The 16,839-nt window shown below is 43.3% G+C and overlaps 1 protein-coding gene across 3 annotated transcripts; it reads right to left on the bottom strand.

The window, feature by feature from the left end:
* Positions 1-315: 315 nt before the first annotated feature.
* Positions 316-16,245, bottom strand: mapk6 (mitogen-activated protein kinase 6). 3 transcript variants are annotated; one of them, XM_039794797.1, is made up of 8 exons: positions 16,018-16,245; positions 10,708-11,520; positions 10,258-10,575; positions 3,542-3,686; positions 2,985-3,149; positions 2,631-2,826; positions 2,217-2,334; positions 316-1,899 (listed from the first exon to the last, which is right to left on the bottom strand). In XM_039794797.1, the coding sequence occupies exons 2-8, from the start codon at positions 10,942-10,944 to the stop codon at positions 808-810; spliced, it is 2,271 nt and encodes a 756-aa protein (XP_039650731.1). In that variant the 5' UTR covers positions 10,945-11,520; positions 16,018-16,245; the 3' UTR covers positions 316-807. The 3 variants fall into 3 exon arrangements, with proteins under 3 accessions (XP_039650731.1, XP_039650733.1, XP_039650732.1); XM_039794799.1 differs by lacking the exon at positions 16,018-16,245 and adding an exon at positions 14,179-14,515; XM_039794798.1 differs by lacking the exon at positions 16,018-16,245 and adding an exon at positions 12,332-12,472.
* Positions 16,246-16,839: the final 594 nt, after the last annotated feature.

Raw genomic sequence — 16,839 nt, 5'->3', positions numbered from 1 at the left:
AATGCTAAAGTGAGACAGATTTCATCTGCGCGACCACTTCATTTCATGGAGAGAGGATGGTCATGTGTGTGTAAAGCACTAGTGCGGCTCCGAGTGTCTCTCGCGGCTGTTACCTTGAGGTAGATAACACATTTACATTAACGCCTACGATAATGGTTGCTGCTGGCATCATGTGTCAGATTACATTACAGTATGAAAGGGTTCAGGAAGCTTTCTTCAGAAAAAAAAAAAAAAAAGAGTCATAAAGTCAAACGCAAATTTAAAAAAAAAAAAAAAGGACATCCCAACCCCCTTTTTTTTTTATTCTTCTTCTTCTTTTGTATCCCGTCCTAGGAAAAGCTGTTTCAATGCACTTAATAATGCCTACAGCAATGTCAGCGTCTAGCGTCCTTCCTTAGGTCACACCCTAACAGCCAAACCTCGTCTCTCGAATAAAAAAAAAACGCCTCTCCTACCATCCGTCCATCTTTCGTCTAGTTACTTCTCTCCCGCCTTTCCGTTCGTATACAGTACATAAGTGTGCGAGTGACGTGCCAGTTCAGCAATGAGAGCGCAGCAGACGTTCACCCATGAAGGCCTGGTGGTCAAGGCTCAGAGTTATGACCAACATTTTTTTTAAATATAATAAATCACCCCTGTCAACTCTTAAAACAAAATAATTAAAAGTAACCATAATAATAAAAAAAAATTATGAAATGATTCAAGTTCAATAATATACCATATTATTAAAAAAAACTGCCTAGATTTTGCACTGTGAGGGAGGATATATATATATATATATATATATATATATATATATATTTATTTTTAATTAAGATGCTTGAAGATGCTGCTGTATGTTTTGTGGGGAATCTGTGGGGAGCATTTGACAGCGCACGGGGTGAGGGACGCCTGGATGGATTTTAGAGGCAAGTCATCGGCGCCGTCAAAGCCAGGCAGGGCCAGAGAGTCCAGCTGCATGTTAAGCACGATCTCCGTGCTCCTGCAGAGGAAGCTGTCGTCCAGCTCTGTCCCCTCCGAGGGCTCCGTCTCCGAGCCGGCCACAGTCTCTCCGGCCCCGTCTTCCTTGCGGCTGAACAGGCGGTCCAGGTAGCTGGTGTAAGTGCTCTCCTTCTGGAGCTGGTCCTCTTTGTGAATGTCCCAGCATGCTTCGTCTATCAGACAGCCGTTCTCCCCGACTCGCTCCCCGGAGCCAAAGCTCTCCCAGGGGCGGGCGGGCCAGGCGCCGTCGCCGACGACGACTCCCAGCCCTCCTCCGCCTAACTGGGCCAGGTTCACCAGGCACTTCTCCTCCTTCTCCTGACTTATGGACTTGGACATGGAGCCCGAGCGGGGAGCCTCCAGCTGGGAAACCGAAGAGTTGAGCTCGTTGAGGAGGCCCACCTCGTGGAGCAGCGCCGCCTCCTGACAGGGCTCCGGCTGCAGGCTCAGTTTAATGGTGCTGGCGATGAAGGAGTCAAAGTCAAAGCCTTGGTTCTGCTGGCTTTGAGGCTTCTCCGTCTGATGCTTCTCCTGCTCGCTGTCCTTCTCCGCCGGACCCTGGGTCTTCTCGGCCTCCTGCAGCGCGATCTGGGCCTTCACCAGCCCGTTCTTCTCGCACTTGCTCTTGGCCTTGCGGTCCGCCTTCTCCTTGCTCTGCTGCTCCTTCCAGTTGGAGATGTCGATGATGAGCTTGGGCTCGTAGTAGTGGTTGACTTCGCTGTCCCTCCAGATGAGGTTGTCCAGGTAGGAGGGCGACACGGCCTTGTAGTTACAGGTGTGGCTACACTGCAAGTCACAGTATTTGTTCTCGTGGTGGTCGTCCTGCCAGGATTGCTCCGGCTGGAACAGAGTGGAGTAATCGAAGGACGGCTCGTCCAGGAACTCCCGATCTCCGTCAGCATATTTACGAGGATCCACCTGGAAACAAGACAACAGCCACCATTTAGCCTTCGTTACCTCATCAAAAAGGCAATTTAAAAATCAGCGAGGAGCAAGACCTCTTGTAAACTTGGTAACGCTTGGGTTTGCAACACCCGTCCAAACTATTTTCACTGCGTTATGTATTCTTTTTGGAACGATACTTAACCTATGCATCCTTACATTTGGGAGCTCTCATCTATAAGCATTCAAAATGTATTTTTAAAGTAAAATGAAATAAACAGAAGGAAAACTAATTGTTTTTATGAGTATGCAGATGTTTGAATTTATAAATAAAAAAAAAATAAAAAACACACCTGAACCTCCTCCTTGTCTGTAACGTCAGAGAGAGCCCTTGGGTCAACCTGAACTTCGTCTGGGTCGTGGGTGCTGTGCAAGTGCCAGTCAGCCTCTGACAGCTGGCTCTCATGATATCTGAAGAGTATGAAAGGGCAAGACTTCAGTACACAGACACACAAAATGACTCAAAAAAAAGAAAAGAAAAAAAGACTCCAGTACAGAATCTAACTATGCAAACAAACCATTAAACTAATTAATTCAATTCATTTATATTCCCATTATTACTGCTTAGTAAGCAGAGAGCAAAAGCAAAACCATACTCCACTGAAACTAAGCTCAAAATGTCTCAACGGGGGAAATGTAGAACTTTGCATCGCCAAACCTGGTCACAAAGAGCAGACGTGTGACAGGGAATAAGTGAGTGAGCATACCTGTCCCAGGTGTGGCTGTGGCTCTGGTCCATGAGCAGGATATCATCTACTTCATCCTCAATGTGGAAGGGGTGCAGAGAGACAGGCTCGTCTAGGGGGAAGGAGTAGTCGGCCATATAGGGGTGGGCCAGGGCCTCCTCCGCAGTGAGGCGATCCATGGGGTTAAAGGTCAGGATCTTCTCCAGGAAGTCAAGGGCTGCAGAGAGAACGGACATTGAGATTACCAAGTAGGGAAACGCGCTATTTATAAGAGATAGGACCCTGACCCCCAGCTACATTTGGTCCGTGTTCATGGGAGTACTTTATTGAGCCTGCGAGTACTTCTGAAGGTAAAAAAAGTAAAGTGGTACTCACCCTGGGGACTGACGTCAGGCAGCAGCTTAGCCAGCGGTGTGTGAGGCTTGGACATGTCGTTGCGGATGAAGACCGGGATGACGCTGTGGAGCTCCTGTCGGTCTTCCTCTCGCAGCACGGGGATGGACTCCAGGATCAGCTGCATCTGCTCCAGTTCGTGGGCTCCTGAAAACGCCAGGCAGACCAACGTTAGGCACTTTCTTTGAAGAGCTGCACAACATTCAACGTCTACATGACTGAGCGAGTTTATTTTGAGCGCGGCTGAGGGCGCCCGACCACGAGAACACATATTTGCTTTGTGTTCAGCTCAAGGCGGTTTCAACAAATAACAGTCAAGTCAGTATCTCCCAGCTCTAGCTGGATTTGCAAAGGCCAGCCATCAGGACAGTACAAGCAGACTGACTTTGGATCTCCTATCTGTTCTGTAACAAAGACACCGACTAGCAGGATGAACATATGCCTCACCAGAGCCACCCAACCTGCTTCAACGACCGATTGCCAGTTTGTATACGAGGTGCTACAGGGAGTCAGCCATGAGAAACGGAGTCAGCGTTTACCTGCAAAGAGGGTTTTCCCTGTGAGCATCTCGGCAAAGATGCAGCCGGCGGCCCACATGTCGATGGCTTTGGTGTAGTTGTCAGGAGAGAGCAGCAGGCGAGGAGACCTGTACCACTTGGTGACCAGACCTTCAGAGAGATGACCCTGTGTTAGAAGGGGACACGGCGTCATTTAGTGGGACTCTTAGAGGAAGACGGTCAAAGGCTCTAAAATCTGTCGCTTCCCCTCAGTAATGGATACATGTGATTAACGTGGCTCCCTGTGCCTCCACGCATGCCACACAACACTGCTGCTAACACGAGTCCCGGAACAAAGCATGCCTGCTGGTCCGTGCCAAACTTGATAACCCCCGAGCCGACTCCTTAACAGGCCTGGTCGGTGCCGGTCACGTACGCAACACAGCACGGAGACAAAGACCCCGGAGAGAAAAGACAGATGAAAAGGGGGGCGATCAGACCCATGCAGGCCCCGTCAGCAGTCTGAGGGAGCAGGATAATCACCCGCTGCTACACTCTCCACTCACCGGTGACAAACCAGTGTCACCATTCAGCACTGCACTCCCCCATAGAGCCTGACTACTCACATGAACAAAAGGCCTACTGAGCACAAAAGGAAACTGACCTGTGTACACACACACACGGATGGGAGGAGGTAAAACAACACCCTTCGCTGCCCTCTCACTCTCGACATGCAGCGGTGAAACCAACATGGTGGCGCTCACCACTGAGCCCGGCTCCTGTTTCTGCCCGTAGTTCGCCGCAAATGCTTGACGTCACACTATCATGTAGTGTATCACTGTGAAGCACACCCTTGTTTTGGGGCCTATAAATCAGTCCCTCCAGAAAAACGTGATTATGCGATCGCATTATTCAATGCATAATCAGCCACAGTCCACATATTTATATTTTTTTCAAATACGCCGCACTGTCGCCGCATAAATAGCAGATTTCCACGCAAAATACGCGGGGCTTGCATGATTTCATAATCCCTGCATTTCCGTTGCAAAACAGTCACATGCATCTTAACAGAAAGTTGAAAAATGTTTCGTTTACCTCACACAAGAGCAGCAATTTTCCCCTGTTGCCATGGGAACGCTATGAAGTGACGTGAACATCATCGAATAGCAGGGCGTTGGGGAAATCACTTTTCTTCTCTTTCATCAAACCGCAGTTTTTGCAAGTTCCCGCAATTTCATCGCATAAAAACCCTGCATATTCCGTCGCATTTTTTAAGAAAATGTGATGCATAATCAAGGATTTTGCCCGCAACAATCACGAAAAAAAACTCTGCATTTTTCTGGAAGGACTGATAAATGACACGCCACGTAGAATGTAGATGGGACTTCTTCAGGTAACCAGCTAATCGGTTTGTCTGAGTGTAGCAGTGGCTTTCACCACAAAGCTTGTGTGGAGGGAAATTACAAGGCAGGCCACACCCACTGACTGGAACTGGCTAGGCTTTTCAGCACCCATTCTAAGAAATAGGCAACTAATTTCCTGACCTATGTGAATGTGGTTACGGCTGAGAAATGCACGCAAACAGATTAGCAGAGCATTTCAACAGATTTAGATTAGGTTATCTTGAGAGAGTCATTGCGTTACGACAATTCTGTGTATGATGGACTCTGTACTAAAAGGAGCAGATTAGAGTTTGACTAGCAGCTGAGGGTATTAAAGTGCATTAGCTGAACATTCCAGCTTGCCTCTTACTTTTTAGTGACCTCTAAGTGAGCCACTCACCACGAAGACAGACGCAGGAATTAAAGCATCAGTCATCTGATCCAGATCAGACCAGGCTGACATTTAGTAGACAATGACACTGACTCATAAAAGGCTCCCTCAGTGTTTCTGGCTGCAGTGAGTCATAGCAACCTTTAGCAGGTCTGACCAGATGTCAGTAAAAAGGTGGATGGAAGAGTGAAGAGTCTATAACCAGTTTTCACCTGGTAGTAAGATCCAGTCTGAGTGATTGGATCACAAGTGGAAAGCTTTAAGTACAGGTGAAAACTCTCAGGACGCATTGAGATCGGATCGCAAAAACCACATTTGGAGGTGGTTCGAGCCCAATGTGTCCACATTAAAGAGCGCCTCTCAATTGTAAAACGGAACTACGTACTCATTCAAAGTATTTCTCATGTCACAGAAACCAGAGTAAATTGTGCGTCATCATATACCGTTTGTGATCTGTCTGGTTTTGTTACTCTACTGCCTGCACTCCTATATCCCTGGCTGTCTTGAGCTCTCTGCAGTGCTGTTGCCTTGAAAATAACGTTATTTTTGGTTTCATAAAAACATCCCCAAATTCACCAATATGTAAGGCATTACTACAGAACTTCCTGCTATTATGTCTCCTTCTGTTAATTATTAGACCTACACAGCACTGTCGGGAGTTGACAGTGAAATTTCCTATAAGTTCTTCACAATAAAAGTCGCATTATTTTGGTATTTGAACATTTTTATTATGAAGCAGCAAAAATCAGGAAATGTTGGGTCTTCATCAGCAGTAATGTAACGCGACTCCTAGTGAACATAAAAGTGGTTGCCATATGAAGTAAACTTTAAACCACAGAGACGGTTAGAAGCTCCAAATGTACTGAGAGTTGAACACACAAAAACTTTAAAAACGTCATGACGAAACGATGAGGATACGATAGCGTTAGGGGTGTCACGAAATTGATCAAAATAAGCTTTCGATTATCAAAATAAAAGCAGGATCGCAGAGTCCCCCAGTATTTTTCCTTTCTCTCCACCCCCGCCTACTTGCGCACGTCCGAAGAAAAACATAGAAAACAACACTGCCCGGCACTGTCGGAGTCAGAGAGAACGGAGGAACAACAGAACTGGAAAATCCTCTTGCTTCCCTGAAGTCACCAGTGTGGCAACGTTTTGGATTTCCCATGAGCGAGTTATGAAAACAAACAACGAAGGTAAAGCATGTGGGCTCTGAAGGGACTTCACGTACAACTCGGTAAACTAATCGTTGCAAACTGTTGTAAAGTACCCTTCAGAATAGAATTAATTGCCTAGTAACAAGGAATTTGCCTTGGTAGATGGTGCATACGTAAACATATTAAAAGGAAATACACAATGAAAGTAAAAGAAACTGTATAGCTGGGCCAGAAGGGTGCAGTTCCACCGTTGGCGGCTAAGCCCATGGTTGCTTTAAGACAGGGCGCCGTTCCTGGGGGCTTGGGTGGCTGCTTGACAAGCCGAGCGGATGTGATGTGGAGGTGTGGCAGCATCAAAGATTCCATTTTTTTAAATTCGAGATTGTGACTTGACTTAATTGAAATCGTCACACCCTTAACACACCCACACACACGGTATTCTCTCTCTCGCTTGTTAAAAGGGAGGGCTACAACTGGAAATAAACACAGACTTTAGATTAGTTTCAAATAAGGCCATGAGCAAAGCTCCAAAAACAAGACAAAGAGCTGGCTGGAACAGGAGGGGAATCATGGTTGGAGAAGTTGGATGAGTGCACGCAAATTCTTGCCATTCTTGATCCTGGGCCACCACGAGGGCCGGTCTTACAAAAAAGGCAGAAACTGCCTGCTTTCTCAAAACAATGGAAAAATATCCCAGAAACACAGGTACTCTTGGCAAGCTTTATTCAGCATACTTAAAACAAAGCCATGCAGGATTAATGAAAGCCTGAAGGGAATGATACAAGCAATACAAGAAAATAGGAAAAGGAGGAACAAATGACTTGAGCCTGCACCACTGATGCATGAATCTATTTACCACATTACTGAAACTACGCCAGAAACCGAGGTTCACTGGCAAAGAGCGCTTCTTAATTTAGAAACAACGGTATTCAAATAACATGCACTCAGCCACCCAGCTGCTCCGCCTCACCCAGCCTACTACAAGTAGAGGGTGGTTGTGAAAGCAAATTTGTTCCCGAGATTCTGCCCCAATGTCCGGTCAACACCGAAACCCAAATGTTTATTAGTGCCTTCCTCCACACTCCACTGGGCACCCTAGTGTCGGGTGTGGGTGATGGGTTCACCTTCAGACAAGCCTGATTTGGTCTGAGACACCAGCCTTTCAATGGCTATGGGGGCCATGAAAAAGTAGCTGGTCGAGATATCAGCGTTCTTCCTCCCCACCACAAATGTTATCATAGTAGAGACAGACCAAGCCCAGCAACACTGTTTGGAAACAAGAGCAGGGTCAAAGCCTATTAAAGTCGGTCTGACTTAGATCCTGAACGATATATCGGCATTTATAATGGCCGATAAATTAATAATAAAAAAATTGAAAACGGACGTAACACCCTTCAACCATGTTATGAGTGTTGGCGTTGCGCCAACACTCATAACATGGTTGAAGGGTGTTTCGTCCGGGTGTTGTAGGTCGCTCTACAACGTCCCTGTTGCCCACACTCGTGTTTGACACTTTAAGTTTCATATCTTAAGTTTGTATTTTTATACATTTTATTTATCAGAACTTTGTTCCATTGTGACAATAAAACAAACAAGTTCACACACACACATACATATTACACACACACACACACACACACACACATACATATTACACACACACACACACACACACGATGCAAGACATACATATATAAAATTTTTAAATCACCAAATATTTGTATCGATATCGGCCTTAAAAATCCTTTATCGGTCGGCTCTAGTCTGACTACATCACTACAGCCTTTGTCCTTGAAAAAGTCAGCAGAAGTAGTCTGCTGACAATCGTCAAACAAGAGAGCTGACTCCAGCCAAGCAGCTTTTCAATACCCACTTGCCTGCATGTTTCCCCATCAGGAAAAACTGCTTATGTAGAAGGGAAAAGGCCCACATGGCAAACCTGCTGTAAGGGAGGAGTGCAGTAACATTGGGTGGGTGGCTACAGTGACTGAACTGTGTGAGAAATTCTCACTTCTACCCGGCATCTACAAACGCTCGCCTTCCTCTTCCTATTGCAGAAAGAGTCAACATAAGATATGACTCATATGAAAATAAAGAAGTCAGAGCTGAAAATGTGACTACACTACAAAAACAATAGTAGCGGGGGTTTGCTGGAAATGAACAGTTCTGGTAAACAAAAACGTGTGCAAGGCTGTCTCAGAGTGATGTATGCTGTGGCAGGACCCAGGCCGTGTAAGGGATATGAATGAGGCTGTGCCAGCCAGAGGGATCCCATCACGTGAGCCCACTTTAGACCCTCCAATGACTAATCGGAGACACACGTGAGCATCTGACGGCCTCTGTGCCCTAAAGAAATCCTGCAGCGCGAGAGAGAGTGCGAGAGAGAGAGAGAGAGAGTGCGAGAGAGAGTGCGAGAGAGAGAGTCTTCCCAACCTAGAATTCCTCACATCACACCACCATATGGCCTTTGACTAGAATTTCCTCATCCCTTTATATATAAAAAAAAGGTGACAGAAACACACAATGGCAATACAGGCCTTCCACTTGGCTACAATTAGACAGGGTGATCCATACTCTTCTTGTACTAAAGGACAAAGCAAACTAATTCACAAAACAAAATACGGGGCTATAAAAACATTAAAATGTGTAAAACTTTTAGGGCTGGGCGATATGGAGAAAAATCTGATATCACGATATTCTTGACCAAATACTTCGATATAGATATTGCGGTGACATTCTAGGGTTGACAATTGGTGCTCTAACTAAATATCTTCACACTTAGATTTTAGATTTATAATCATCAATTATGTGGACATAATGTCTAAGTGGGGAAAAGGCAAATAACAGAACGGCTAGAACAGTCTGGTAAGTTCAGAAAAGTACATCACTTTACTGTAATGCAGTAAACAAAACTTATGTCCTATCACGATATCTAGTCTCATATCACAATATCAATATAATAGATATATTGCCCAGCCCTAGTACATTTAACATTTGGTAAGTCAGCATCTGGCTTTTATATACCCTGATTTACATAATGCTGGCATCTGATGAGAAGAGAGACAAAGGAAAGGCCTATAACAACAAACACAGCCTTCTGTTTTCTTGACTCTAAGGCATGAAAATGGAGTAATGACTTTGTGCAAATGCAACTGGGGTAAAACATGCTCTCTCAGATATAACAAAATCTTTATGTAATTTACCGCAGCATGTCACTAACCGATTTGCCGCAGCCTCAAGCCTTCAACATTATCATTAGATGTCAATGAAGGCTCCAGGCTGAACTGTGCCTGTTTAGCGCATGCTACATCTGAATATTTGCTCTTTTGTTTTGATCTGGGAACGAGGATCATCTTCATCTTTGTTAAGCCACATCATCATGAACCCACTCATTTGTATATTTAGACTTGGAATTAAGCCCATTCTTACTTGTAACCGTATACACTTTTACATGGAAAAAACAAAAAAGTTCCCAGGGTTGTGTTTTCCACAGCCTCACTTCTCCTGACAAGGAGAAACAGAGGCGTTACCACAAGGAACCACTCCCGTCGTGTTTACTTCCTGCTGTGAAAGTGCGTCACCCTGGGGGGCACCGCATTACTGGGCCACAACTTAAACATCACGTGTCAGAGTAACAAAGCACTCCTCTTTGTGCAGAAATTGTGCAAAGAAATTGCCACGTCTGCTCTTCTTAAAGCTCTAGTCTATCTGGCATTTCAACACACACTCACGAAACCCCCTCCAAAAATCATATTCTCCATGTGGTGGAAAGTACTGTGACATGCAATACAAGACTGACAGGAACAGCTACTCAGAGACTGGTCCTACCTTGTGAGAGTAGTGTGGGTCCATGATGCGGGCCAGCCCAAAGTCCCCGATCTTCAGTACCAGGTCCTCTGTGTTGAGAAACAGGTTGGCAGGCTTGAGGTCGCGGTGCAGCACATTGGCAGAGTGGATATATTTAAGGCCCCGTAGGAGCTGGTACATGAAGAGCCTGGCGTGGCCCTCAGACAAAAGGCCCCTCTCCAACAGCTGACACAGGTCTGTCTCCATGTACTCCTGCACAATGTAGACCGAGTTGACCTCTGTCAGGGACACCACATCCTCCGTTAGCCTGCGACCATTGGGGCCCAATGTTTCAAACACCTGGTGACATAAGAAGACAGCACAGTGCTGAAAGTCTGGCATCAAATTGGACCAGAATTCTTTTTTTTTTTTTTTTACACTCCAGAAAATGAGATAAATACTCTTTGCTAATTTCAGCAGATCCTTGCTTACCTTGACAGTGTTGTCATGGTCGAGACGTCTGATAATTTTGATTTCCCGCAGGGCATGCTTCACACTCTGGGGGTCAGTCAAGATAATCTTCTTCACGGCAACACGCTTGTCACAGTCCGTGTCAACTGCTGAGAACACCAGGCCGTTCCCCCCGTAGCCCAGAGGCTTCAAGTCCATGTAGCGAGAACCCAGGTCAAAGCCATGGATGTTCATCAGTGAGTCAAACTTCTCTGCCATGACGACTGTTTTTCGGCTTTTACCCCAAGCTCTGTCTGGCCTGTGTCAAGTCAAACTTCAACACCTATGGAGGAATTTATAGGACAATTCCCACTGCTTCAGCAGCTGAGCTAACTGACCCCTGTACGGACGACTACTGAGTCCCCCGTGTAGACGTCACTGTCTAATGATGGGCACTAATGCGAGGTCAAACTTCTGTTCCATTTTGAATAAGGAGAGAAAATGTAAAACTTTGTAGTAGACTAGTGTTTACAGACTGCAACGGAATGGACTTTGAGGCCAATTAAAAACCACTGACACTATATTAAACTATAAAAGCATGTAGTTGCATCCTTACAGTGCAGATAGATTCAGTGTATGACAGGTCCTGAGCAGCTTCAGATTATTTTTTTTCCTCTTATTTTTGTTTATATTGATTTACTTATCTGTGATTTTCCTGTCAAGTCACCTGATCTATAAAACTGAAATGAGTCTGGCCTTTAAGTCTTCAAAGTAATTGTTCACCCTCAATGATCAGGTGGCTCAAGCTCGCCACAGTCGCAATCAAAGCTATCCTCCATTTTACTTGGGTATAACCTGAAAGACAAGACAAAAACACAACAACAAAAAGTAAGAAAAAAACTCAAAAGTAGTGCCAGAGTGGAGGAGTTTAAAGTCCATCATTTCACAATATTATACTTCGCCGAAATAACCTACAGTTCAGCGAAATGTAGTCAAAACCTCAAACTTACTAATATGTTGGGGCTTTCACTAAATCAGCAGACAACAACAAACACACCATCTCATTCACCGGCTTTAAACGTGGAGTCATTGATTGAAACTAACCCTTCCCCGCCCGGTTTAGGCGCTTGCTAGTCCGGTTTTTGGGTATCGATAAAATTATGAGATAACACAGGCTTGGTTAAGGTCAACATACCACTCATTCAAGAAAAACACAGCATTTATTCCGAGCTTTAAAAATGTTCATACGGCCTATTCGTGGCCGTCACCGGGTCTGACTGGCTGGCGGAAAATAGCCAGGAATGAAAGCAAAACGGCGAGCTGACCAGCCACTGACGGAGCTTCTTACGTTACTTGATTTTGAAATATCACATACATGTCCACCCGATAATTCACACATATATCATACTATAAAAGGAAAACAAGGATCTCAACACACTGCCTTTTACAGAAATATCAAACATAACGTTTATGCGAAACCCGCCGACAGCGCGAACAAAGGAGCCGTTGTTGGCTTCTGACTAGCTACGTGGTAACGTTTCCTCGCGCTAAGCAGCACAAAGCCGACCTCGGTTAAATCGCTAAAAAAAAACATCGCGAATCTACGGTGAAAAGACATTTAATGTTAATAATAGTGACAACATTCGACATATAAGAAAGTACTTACAGTACGTATTCGTCGCATTAGTTTCGTAATGTGTTTAATCAAACCCACACGAGGTTTGACTTCGATCCGGACTCGAGCTCTGCGGATCTGTTGCAATCGCCATTGAGGCTGGGCGGCGCTATGAAAGGCAGCGTGACGTCACGAGGCTTCCTTCAAGCACTGTCGGAAATTAATATCAGCTATATATTTCCACTATTAATGTACATTACATTGTACTTTTAACATGTTTTTAAGGATCCCAGAAACATACTCACCGTTCCCTGTCTCATCTTTTAAATATTCCTATTTGAAAATATAATACAGTATCAATACAAGTGGCTATATGCATGGATTTGACCATTGCACTGAACTGCCTTGCACTGTATTTATATTCAAACCTTAAATCTCAGACCATACTGATATTGCACAATTCCTTCCCTCTCTTCAATTGTTATTGTATATATTTTTTTAAAATTTCTAAATTCTATTGTATTGTTATACTGTATACTTAACAGTATTATATATATATATATATATATATATATATATATATATATATATATATATATATATATATATATATATATATATTTCTCATTGTCCTTCTGTTTTATTCTGTTTTTTATTCTTATATGTTAAGTGAGTGTTGTACTTAGAGAGCAAAGATTAACCAGAGTCAAATTCCTTGTTTGTTTGTGCAAACTTGGCCTTCAACTTGGCATTCTGATTCTGATTTAATAATCTTAAAAATATATACATTTTATAATTAATTTTAAATTATAAACTACATGTGATTTGTGTAAGTAACTAGTAACTAAAGTTGCCAGATTAATGTAGTTATGTAGAGTAAAAAGTACAATATTCAGCCTAGGCCTACCTCTGAAATGTAGTGGAGTAGAAGTAGAAAATGGAATGAAAAGAAAATTCTCAAGTAAAGTACAAGTAGGCCTACCTCAAATTTGTACTTAAGTACAGTACTTGAGTAAATGTACTTAGTTACATTGCACCACTGTCAGATATTGTATTACCATACTACTATAAGCCGGTCCTTTTTAAATTACAACTTGGAGCTTCGAGCGGTACTTGAAAGCAGCAGGAGTCATTCAAAATATGTGTCTGAAGTTGGAGATCACGAGACAGCGGTAGATTCAAAATCCAACTCAATATTTACAGGTTTATTGATGAAATTATAACAGCATAGTACAAATGCCAATAATTCTGCAAACAATAGTTAGGCCTATCATAGCCATGCAGGTCAATATAGGCTACTAAAATATGTAAAGAAAGATGTTTGTTTGAATTATTATAGCAGTTCCTTAAACTTTGAACAAAATGATCTATGATAAGGGATGGGAATAAAGGACATTATATACTGGCCTAAAGAGAGTGATTAGGCTACACAAAATGCTGCAGACCAGGCGCTACAGTTGCGTAGGCTATCTTACCTGAAACAGAGATCTTAGCGTTTATGCTTTCTTCTTTCTATTTCCTGTTTATTTTTATAGCCTTTATTAAAATTGATCCAAACGCAACCGAAAATCCAGGCCTGCTAGTGCAGTGAAACAGGCTATCGGCCTAGTCTGGTATCGGCCTAGTCTGGTCCTATTCATCCATGCATTTTACAGAAGTTTGTTTATTCTTTGCAAATAGGCTGATGTTTTCCGGATTGGTCCACGATGTGTTTTCTAGGCTATTTGTTTTTGCTTTTGATGGGCATTAGGCCTATGTGAAAAACAACTTTGTAATAAACCCCATTCTGATTCTGATTAGGGCTATATAGGCTTAATACGGTTGTTTTCAGATTACGTCACGCAGTATGGCATTAATCGTTAAGTGAGAAAAATCGCTCGGACGGACAGTTCACTCACTGCGGCTTGCGGATTTAGAAAGTCCATCTGGCACCGAGATGCGCAGGGTGTTTTCTCTTTCAGCGGTCCGCCCTCCACGAGGTTCAGCCTACTCATCCCGAGCAAAACAAAGTCAAGAGACCAAGGAAGGCACACATTGTCTCTACTCAGACTGCGTTTAGTGTCCTATACGGTACAGCGTCTCGTCCTCTCTCATGGAGGCTGTGAATGGCTGAAGGTAGCCTATGGATGGGAGGGTAGGCAGCAGCAGCAGCATCACAGCCGCAGCATCAGCATCCGCAAGCAGACCATGTGGGAACCCATGTGCCCGAGAATGCAGATGCCTCTCTCATGCCGGGATGGGCTCTGCGATGGAGAACAGGAGGTGCATGCGGACTAAGCAGGATGCGACAGACTTGGAGAGCCACTTATTGTCTCGTTTATTGGTTGGAGGAGAGATAAGACACGATAGGCTAACTTTCATTATTATTTAGACGACAGTGAGATCGTAGTTTATGACGATGTTTTGTCTCGTACATCAATCCCAAGACATAAAGTTGGTCTATGTAATAATATATATACTAATTATAATAGGCTATCTTACATAATTAGCAAGATTTAAAAAAAAAAAAAGGAGAAATGGGAGGCGTCATTAATGTGGCCTTATACAGAGCCTTTATTTCATTTTTCGGACTGAGTTTATCTATTGTTTCAAAAGAAAGGAAATACGTGAATGAAACTAGCCTACTTCAAGAAGAGTTTATATTTTTAATTTGTTTTAATAAATTAATATTCATTGTTGGATAACAGTACATTTTTAGTTAGAAAATCATGTTAAAATTATACTTTATTGATCCAAGTTTTGATTCCCCTACTCTACTGGAAGGTTAAAGGTCAAGTTAGTAAAGATGTCTTTGCTCTAAGATACTTGAGTAGAGCAGATGCAGCCAAGACACTCTACATCATCCACAAGTCAGAAACTAAGACACAGTTTGAAATTTCCTTTCATTAGAGCACATTATTGCTAACATGATTCCCTCCTTCTGTAGAAGTTCTGTTGTAGATAAGATATTGAAGCCTGCTCGTCCATATAAGTGCTCTTTGCCCTTTTCGGTAGATGAATGAATAGAGGTCAGAAAGGTAATAGCACCCTATCTCTTGGGGTCCTAAAATAATTGATTTTGATTGTTTTGGAGAAGACAGATTTAAAAAAAGATCTTCCTTTTCTGTTATGTGTGTTGCAGTCACAAACAATTACTAACAATGTGTCTCCACCAGGGTCAGTACAAAGTCTGGCCTCCCCTTGTCACATCTCCCTAGAAGAAGAGATCTTGTATCTCAATGGGACCTTCTTCCTGGCTAAATAAAGGATTGATTTAAAAAAGTAATTTAGACAAATAGTTGACAAGCCTTTGATTATGTAATAAAGTTTGGATGACATGTTGCATCTATTACTGCCACTTACAGTTTGTGTTAGTCCTGTATTGCTACATTGCTCTATGGTCCAAAACAAAATAAACATTGTACTGTCGCAATCCAGGTTTCCTGTTTGTTAAGTACCTCTTGTGTGACTAATACAGTTGCTGTTATTTATGTTCATCTGCTGGTGGTATGACTCTTACTCTCTCATATACACTTTCAACTATACACAGCATCTAAGTGTGTCTAAGACCCATTCCTGTATTACTATCCTCTAGCTGACTATGACACAAGACAAATCACCTGTTCTTTACATTTCACCTGTTTTCTTAGTTAAAACATTTTGCCTATAGAAGTTGGGGCAACAACGAAAGAAATGCACACATCACATTTACGTCTACTTGTCCCTTATGGAAAAAAATAATTCTTCTTGCCACTCACCAACGCTGACATTCTCCTGAGACGACCGGAGCAACATGGTACAGAAGTTAATAGTCCATCCAGGAGAGTTTACACTGTATACCCAACACTGCTAGTTCGACAGGCAGACAGGTGGAGATTGCAGTCCAGTACCTCCCTGTGTATGTGTGGGTATGTGGCTGTATTGTCAGAGCTTTGCCAATGTGTTATCCTACGCCATGTGCCTCTGGGTGTGAGGTGGAGCTCCATGGAGAGTTAATATAGGCCAGGCCGGAGAGGGGAGGAGACTGCTCTGTGTATGGCTTGGCCTGTCAGTGTGTCAAACCCACCTCCATTAGAGGCCACTACCTCTCTCTGTCTCTCTCTTTCACTGCTACTTTCTTACTCTTCCCTCTTTCCTTTTTCTTCTAATTTAAATATCTGCTCTTAAATTTGATTTCTTCGTGTTTTGGTCCAGCCCAAGCAAAACAGAACTAATCCTGTACTGAAATATATTTCTGGGTGAGATTTGCAAATGCAGTTTGGGCGATTCATGATTTTTATCTGTCAGCTTAAACCAAAGGATTACACAGTGCTAATGGGTTGTGAATGTTCTGCAATTTTTTGGGATTAGGAAAAAGCCTCCAAAACACATTTGGATGAAATGACAAGCAGATTGTTGTCACATAACAGCACATGCACGCACTGTATTTCTTTCTTTTTTTTTTAGGCCTTTATTTTGATAGGTATACACCTCTGTATATGGGTGGGCGCTCTACCAGGTGAGCTACCCAAGTGCCCACATACTGTATTGTTAGTCAAATATTTTCACAAGCTCTTGACAGTCATCAGATCATTGTTTTG

This window comes from Perca fluviatilis, chromosome 3 (genome assembly GCF_010015445.1).
Source record: "Perca fluviatilis chromosome 3, GENO_Pfluv_1.0, whole genome shotgun sequence".
NCBI classification, from domain to species: Eukaryota; Metazoa; Chordata; class Actinopteri; order Perciformes; family Percidae; genus Perca; species Perca fluviatilis.
Note: the sequence above shows the minus strand (reverse complement) of the source record. Positions and strands in the feature narration are given on the sequence as shown.

Coding starts and splice junctions, on each gene's coding strand:
- mapk6 (XM_039794797.1), bottom strand. CDS start 10,944: ATGGCAGAGAAGTTTGACTCACTGATGAACATCCATGGCTTTGACCTG. Junction 10,576..10,707: donor ACCATGACAACACTGTCAAG/GTAAGCAAGGAT, acceptor TTATGTCACCAG/GTGTTTGAAACATTGGGCCC. Junction 3,687..10,257: donor ACCCACACTACTCTCACAAG/GTAGGACCAGTC, acceptor CTTCTAACACAG/GGTCATCTCTCTGAAGGTCT.